This window comes from Choloepus didactylus, chromosome 12 (genome assembly GCF_015220235.1).
Source record: "Choloepus didactylus isolate mChoDid1 chromosome 12, mChoDid1.pri, whole genome shotgun sequence".
Taxonomy (NCBI): domain Eukaryota; kingdom Metazoa; phylum Chordata; class Mammalia; order Pilosa; family Megalonychidae; genus Choloepus; species Choloepus didactylus.
The window spans coordinates 39,763,935-39,772,105 of NC_051318.1; the positions used below are offsets into that span (position 1 = coordinate 39,763,935).

The 8,171-nt window shown below is 43.0% G+C and overlaps 1 protein-coding gene across 1 annotated transcript; it reads left to right on the plus strand.

The window, feature by feature from the left end:
• The first annotated feature begins 464 nt into the window (after window positions 1-464).
• OXGR1 (oxoglutarate receptor 1) lies at window positions 465-7,322 on the plus strand. Its single transcript, XM_037800529.1, has 2 exons — window positions 465-591; window positions 6,032-7,322. The coding sequence occupies exon 2, from the start codon at window positions 6,091-6,093 to the stop codon at window positions 7,102-7,104; it is 1,014 nt and encodes a 337-aa protein (XP_037656457.1). The 5' UTR covers window positions 465-591; window positions 6,032-6,090; the 3' UTR covers window positions 7,105-7,322.
• The last annotated feature ends 849 nt before the right edge of the window (window positions 7,323-8,171 follow it).

Genomic DNA, 8,171 nt, shown 5'->3' on the forward strand with positions numbered 1-8,171 from the left:
ACACCTCTTCACAGGGGGTCACTAATTTCGCGGATCGCGTTTTAAGTTGCTTCCATTCCATGGTAAATACGGAGTCCTGAACTGTGGTATTTCCAGACCCACAACCCTCCTGGGGCGAGAACCCCAATGCCAGGCTGCTTTAGCACCTCTGCAAATACTTCCTTTGGGTCAGTATCACGCCAAACCGGGAACGTGCAGAGATGCCCGGAATGGAAGCTGCTTGCTGTTTCTCTGCCTAGAAAATGGGCAAGGGTGGGCGCTGTCCGTCTGCTCCGGGCGGGGACAGAGCAGCTCGCACCGGCTCCCTTCGCCCGCGAGGCGTGGGAGGGGCAAGAGCGCGCTTAGCGGCTCTCCCGGGAGGCGCGCGGCTCTTCGCCGGCTTCTGCTCGGACCCGTCCCGCAGCCGCGTTCCCACCGCCGCGCCTCGGAGCTGCCGGGTGAGCGGCGGGGTCCCGGCAGCCGGGGCGAGCGGGCCATGGGGAGCCGGGATGGGAGGTGGGAGGGACCCTGCGCTGATCCGGGAAGGGCCACGAGGGATCGACGGGGCTCGGGGGAAGGACAGCCTTCGGGCACGTCCCTGCGGCCGGACAGGTGAGCGGACAGAGCAGGGCCCTCCAGCTTTCTTCTTTCGGGAACAGCAGGAGCCCCCGGATCCTGGCAGTGGGTGCACATCTGGGGATAATACAAGCCTAGGATGGAGAAAGGCTTGTCTCAAAGGGGCCTGAAGAGTTTTCAGACTATGGGCCTCCTATCTTTTTCACTACCAAGTGTGGTGTCCTTTGGGGGACTTTTGGGACAAGGAGTTCATCCTTGACATGGATTAATCACCGCCCTCCTACGTACATTCTAAGCTCACACTGCAACATACTGGACTTTCTGATACTAGCAACGTTCAGGAACAATCCTGGCTCCTCTCCCACCCTCCCAACCCCATCAGCAAACAGACAAATTCTTTTCCCCCTGAAATGTCTTTTTTGATCCTGTCTTCTTTTGTTTTGTCACTATAGATTTAAGGAACTAGCTTGGGATTGTCTTGCAATTGTATATTAAAGTTTCATGTAGCCACATGTGAATTTTTCATAGATTTCATTTGATTCTCAGAAAGATCAAATAACTAAAATCACAGCTTTGAGCCCCATCAACATGGCAGATTCTAACAATATTCAGAGTAACTGAGTTGCAGCCTCTTAAATTAAAGTCAAGCATCCAGGGTGGAGTCCCAAGGCACCTAAAGGGTTGGGGGAAGGGATTCCATCAGGTATCAGGGATGACAACATTCACTCACGTCACATATTTGCCTGGGATAAGAGTTGGTCCGTTTTCCAAGTATGAAATCAGATCATTCTACAAGCAGGTAGATTAGAAAACAAGATGAGTCCTTGTGAATAAAAAGGCTATTCAAGTTTCTCCTTGACAACCAGAAGCTCCCATCTCAGCTGGGGAGCAAGGTAAGAGGCCCAGTGTTTCAACTTTTGTACCTCCTTGGTCTAATGTCAGCCTGGGAAAAGGAGGAGAGAATGAACTAGGAACCCGGCATTGGAGGAGCATCAGAAAAGGCCTGGGGGGAGAGAGATGTAGTTGGATAAGGAGTTTACTGCAAAATTAACTTACCCTAGAAAATCACATTCCATCATTAGTCCCACTACACTTGTTTCTATCCAATGAACAGGAATACTCTGGAAGTAAAGTAGCATATGCTGCCTCTTCAATAGATACCATTTCTGATTCTGCCTTCTTTACCCTTCAGAATGTTGGAATCCAATTGGGGAGGTTTGAGTAAGCTGGCCTTAGGATAGTGGTTTTTAAGCTGTGTGTTTCCCACACACTGGTATCCTACAGTTAGCCTCAGAGACAGAAAAAGAGAGACTAGAATTATACATTTTCTACATAAAATTTTCCCAAACTTTGGTGTTTGCTTTTATTTGTTCCTGTAGCAACTGGTATAGTTCAACTTATATATTTGGTTCTATTAAGCTTAATAGATCACTATTTCCAGTTTATAAAGAGTCTGTTCTTTCTAGAGGTTCTGTAACCTCCCCATGTCTGAAAAGCACTGTTCTAGAAAAAGAAGAGAATATGCCCAGAGCTGTGCCACATTATTCTTTAACATCTTTTGAATTTAAATGAATTCTTTGTGGACCATATAGTACTCTGGGAAGTAGTATAAATTGCACAGGTCCTGGGAGTAGTAAGGAAAGAAACTGCCCTATCCCACCTGGCTCATAACCCAGACTTGTTTTCGTCTGCTGTTCTTAACTTCACACATATTTTGTAAACTCAAGCCATAGTTTTGATTAGGTTTATGGGAAGAGGGGTTACATTTCTAAGACAACCCTTCCTCCCTTGCTATTGGTTAGTCAATTTTCATTAAACCCCAAGTTGAACTGTTTTCAAAGCAATAAGGTGGTTGTTTCTACCTACCACCTGTATTTTCCTAATATTATTTTTGTTTAAAATGGCCCCATCACATGGCCAGGGGTTTATTTGTCAATGACAGAAACTGTAATTTGCTCATGACTTTCAAAGTCATCAAAAGAACAAAACTTTTTTTTTGGAATAATAGTTGCCGCTTCACTAGGCCTTCAGCAGAAGACAAATTATGCTGACGTTAATCATTGTTTTCTTATATAGTCAGCAAATATTTACTGAGCGCTTTCACGGTATTGTCCCCTGGGATATAATGTGACTTAGTGTTTCTGCCTTTAAGGAGTTGACAGACAAGCAGCTTGGAAGTGAATTCCTCTCCTTTTTTCCTGTCTCTCTCACTTCCATTTTAAGCCACATCCAAATTGGAATGAAATATTCTGGAGAATTCTTTTGGGTGTCGCTAAACCAATCTTTGCACCTTTCCTCCAGGAAAAAACATGAGCAAGTTAACAGCCTCTGACCTTATTAAGAACTGGCTCTGTAAGTGCCGCTTCAGGGTCTCCTTGAACGTGACCATTTTCTTTGAGTGATTCACTGTCTGCTAGTCACACAGGAGCCTGCTTGAGGCTTTTGGCAAGGAAAAAGATGCCCACTGTGGTTTCCTGGCCTTTTAGCATTCTGGCCAGCTGTATCTGACCCCTATCTTCTCCAGGGCTGTTTCAGTGAAAGTTTTGAGTAATGTTTCTAATTAGAGTAAATTAACTTGACAAGGAGAGAAACCTTCTCTTCTGATCTACAGTAATACATGTCCTAGGGAGCAATTCTCCCCATGAGAATACTAACACTTGTCGAGAGGCAAGTCCTCATCTGTGGGCTGTTCTTTCCCCAATTCATAGAGAATCAAAGTTATAAATGTTTAATATGTTTCGATCTGCTCTCTAGTGAGATCTGGAAGACTTTAACCAAGGCCTGTCAACAGAAAGACTCTCCTAATTTCAGATTTAAGTTGGGCCCCCCTGAACTATACATCTGCACTAGTCTGAGCAGCTTGATAGTGTAGATCTTAGTTCCAGATAATAGTGATAATGACTAAAGACACTTACATAGCACACACTAGGTACCTGGCATCCTTTCAAACACTTGACAACTATTAGCTCATTTAATCCTTTCTCAACCCAGTGAGGTGGGGACTATTATTATCTACATTTTAGCCAGGTCACACACTTAGGATGTTTGATTTAGTGAGCACTTGTAGAGGTGAAGTCTAACTCGTCTGTGTCATTAGTTACCACTTATGATTTCCCTCTTGCCTACTCGTAGTGCGGGGCAGGGTAGTGTCACCCTCAAGAGCCCAGCTCTGCAGCCAGAATGCCCCAGTCTGTATCCTGATTCACAAGTAACTAGGAATGTAACCTTAAGCAAGTCGCTGCCTTCTCTGTACTTCAGTTTCCTCATCTGCCAAATGGAGCCAGTCATAGCACTACTTCACAGGGTTGTAGTGAAGAGTACATGAATTTATATATGTAAGACAATTCAAGTAGTGCTTTTTACTCAGATTGCACTGTTATTTTCATTACTAGCTCTTTTTTCTTTCTAGCGTCACCTTCCAATGCAACCATGTTGAGCTACTCAACCCCCCCCGGACCTCCTGCACCCTTTCCTATCTCAGGGCCTTAGCCCATTCTAGCCCTTTGCCAGGAATGCTTTCAGTCCCTTCTCAACTGGCAAAATCCTTCCTCTTGCTTGGATGGGTTTGTATGTTCCCTTCTCAATGACCTTCCTTTAATACCTTCTCCTGTTTTCCAGGGAGCAGTTCCCTCCCTTCTTTGTGATCCAAATAGCACCATGTACCATTCACCTATCAAAGGACTTACTGGATTAACAACTACCTAAAATTTATGAAGCACTTATTATGTGCCCCGTAGTGTGCTGAGTATTTTACTTGCTACTTTTTTTTTTTTTTTTTTTAATATTAACAGCAGCTCCATGAGACAGGTTATATTTTACTAAAATCTTTTTTTCCATGTCTGCCTCCCCTGGCTGACTGTGATAGTGGCTTATACATCTGTGTGTGTTTCTCATTTTCTATCTCTAGGATCTGGCAGAGGGCCTAATTAATGCACAGTGGGTGCTCCATAAATGTGTAAGTGGATGCGTTTTACCAATAGCTGTCAACATCCAAATAATGAGCTAATTATAAGTAATTCTTCTTTTAAACAATCTTCATACTTTTATTGCAGCAGTTCATTGTCAGAAATTTTTAAAATATTGATAAGAAAGAAGAAAGAACTTAAAAATCTCAACCCTCTACTCCCCAACTCTACCCCACCCTTCCCCTTGCCCCTGCCAACCCCAGTCCTAGAGTTTAAGCAATTTGCTTAGAGACATAAACTACTAAATGGCCAAACTGAGAACCAAGGCCAGCCAGTCTGGCTTCAGAGCCCAAGCCCTTAACTGCTGCATTACACTGTTGCCCACCCCCACCCCACCCCCTGCCATGCTGTACACAAATTATACTAGCTACTGAAAGGGATTGGAAGAGCTGATACTTGAAATTAACTCCACCACACAGATTATGTTGCAATACATTAAATCTACACTTGAAAAATTTCTGCAGTCTTTTCATTTCTTCACACTTCCTGTTCCCTCGGTTATTTAGGGTAATCCTGGTGAAAATCATCAAAATACAGACTAAGAGGCATAACAGTGAGGTGAAGTAGAATGAGAATGGCTTCTGAAATCAGACAACGATGGGTTTCGGCTATGCCACTAGACTTATTACTTGGGACCAGTTTCATACCTTCTCTCAGGAGTAGTCTCTCCTACAAAACAGAGCATCTTAGTTTGCCAGGGCCACTGTAACACATATCACATTGGTTAGTGTAAACAACAGGAATTCTTTTTTCTCATCGTTTTTGAGGCTAGACATCCAAAATAAAGGTATTGGTAGGGCCATACTTTCTCTGAAGTCTGTAGTGTTTGAATGGTGGTGGCTGGCCATCTGAAACTCAGTCTCTCCTCTCCTGTCTCCTCCTGACTGGATGGATCCAAATGTCCTCTGCTTATAAGGACCCTGATTACATTGGGTAAAGGCCCACCCTAATTCAGTTTGGCCTCCTCTTTCTTAACCAATAACATGCTCAAAGATCTTGTTTGCAAATCAGTTCACACCCACAGGGCTGGGAGTTAGGACTTGAACAAGTGTTTGAGGGGAACACGTTTCAATCCATAACACAGAGATAATAAGAAATACTTTTCAGCATTTTTTGTGAAGTTCAGAGGTAACATGATGGTGAAGTGCCTAGTACTTAATTAATGGTAGGTATTTTTGTTTTTACGTCTCTAACTGGTGACACCTCATGGCTTGTTCAAACAGCAACCCTGCCAAATTATTCTCTACAGATACATGTGATTTTTCTCCAATCCTTCATTTTAATTCTCATGGTAAATTCACTTTTATATTATTAGATGTCTTTAGTAACTCACCTCACAGTCATTTCCTTAGAAATTCAATCTCTTCTCCATGGGGTCTCTTTTGAGATTAAAGAGAAAGAAGTGGCACATTTACGATGTTAGAGCAATTTTCATTTAAAAGTAGATCATTGTTTTCATTACCATATCATTAATGTTTTCTGTTTTCCTTTATCTGTGCATTACTTTTCAGTCGATACATATTGCCAAACTGAAGTGTCTTGTTTTCTTGAACGATGAAAGGAGACAGCCATGAATGGGCCACTAGATGATTTAGCAAATGCTTCTGATTTCCCTGATTATGCAGCTGCTTTTGGAAATTGCACTGACGAAAAAATCTCACTCAAGACAAACTACCTCCCTGTTATTTACAGCATCATCTTTCTGGTGGGCTTTCCAGGGAATGCAGTAGCGATTTCCACTTATGTTTTCAAAATGAGGCCTTGGAAAAGCAGCACCATAATTATGTTGAACCTGGCTTGCACAGACCTGCTGTATCTGACGAGCCTCCCTTTCCTGATTCACTATTACGCCAGTGGTGAAAATTGGATCTTTGGGGATTTCATGTGCAAGTTTATCCGCTTTGGTTTCCATTTCAACTTGTACGGCAGCATCCTCTTCCTCACTTGTTTCAGCATCTTCCGCTACTTTGTGATCATTCACCCCATGAGCTGCTTTTCCATTCACAAGACCAGATGGGCAGTGGGCGCATGTGCTGTGGTGTGGATCATTTCACTGGTGGCTGTCATTCCCATGACCTTTCTCATCACGTCAACCACGAGGACCAACAGGTCTGCCTGCCTTGACCTCACCAGTTCTGATGACCTCCCTACCATCAAGTGGTACAATCTGGTTCTGACTGCAACCATTTTCTGCCTCCCCTTGGTGATAGTGACACTTTGCTATACAATGATTATCTACACCTTAACCCAAGGACCTCAGACTCACAGCTGCCTGAAGCAAAAAGCTCGAAGGATAACCATTCTGCTACTCCTCGTATTTTATGTATGTTTCTTACCTTTCCATATCTTGAGGGTCATTCGGATTGAATCTCGCCTGCTTTCAATTAGCTGCTCCCTAGAGAATCAGATTCATGAAGCATACATCGTTTCTAGACCATTAGCTGCCCTGAACACATTTAGTAACCTGTTACTGTATGTGGTGGCTGGAGACAACTTTCAGCAGGCCATCTGCTCAGCAGTGAGATGCAAGGCAAGTGGGGACATTGAACAAGCAAAGAAAAACAGTTACTCAAACAACCCTTGAAATAGTTCATTTACTCAATTAAAAGGCTGCTGATGTACTACCTGTGACTCCTAAGAAGCCCAGAATATCTCCCTCAATGGAACTCCTAGTAAACATTGCATATTCAGGAAATTATGTGCCAAAGCCAGGGCACAGCTACTAAGAGTTCTTTACCATCCTTTACTGAGCTCCTCTCTTGAGTAGAGACATAAGAATGGGATGTATGCATATCGGTAATGTATTCAAACGTGGAATTACAAACTATGGAACATAGTGCATCTCAGACAACTAGTACCATCAATTTATTATATAAAAGTGAAACTGAAGTTCACAGACTTACCCTAGATCTCTCAGTAAGTTGGTGCAAAGGTAGGGATAAAACCAATCTTTCCACTCCTGCTTTCATGCTCTTTCATACTCTGGGGCTTCTTTGTATTGAACCCCTAGACTACTCAAGGCATTATTGTATCTTTTTGAATATACATTTTTTTTATATTCTGTACCTTCAAAACTTTTTTTGCAAGCTTTTCTTTGAGATTATTAAACTCAGTTCTGTCAGTTTTGTAGATTAAAGCAAACCAGTAAGGCACACTTGAAACAATCCAACACGTCAATGCAAATAGCTAACATTAAATATGCAAGTGATTTTGGGTATTATGTCTTTGTGGTTATAGACTATTTTAAAAGTTGTTATTGGATTTGTAAAAATTACCAAGTTGTTGATATTCTCACAAGAATTGGGGACTACCAATTTAGAAGGCTGAGCCCTCAATCTTAGGGCTTGCCCTTACGAAGCCTGTTACTATAAAGGAGAGGCTAAGTCTACTTATAACTGTGCCTAAGAGTCTCCCCTGGAGAACCTCTTTTATTGCTCAGATGCGGCCTGTCTCTCTCTAAACCCACTCAGCAGGTAAACTCACTGTCCTCCCCCCTACATGGGACATGACTCCCAGGGGAGTAAATCTCCCTGGCCATGTGGGACATGACTCCCAGGGATGAGCCTGACCTGGCATCATGGGATTGAGAAAGCCTTCTTGACCAAAAGGGAGAAGAGAAGTAAAACAAAATAAAGTTTCAGTGGCTGAGAG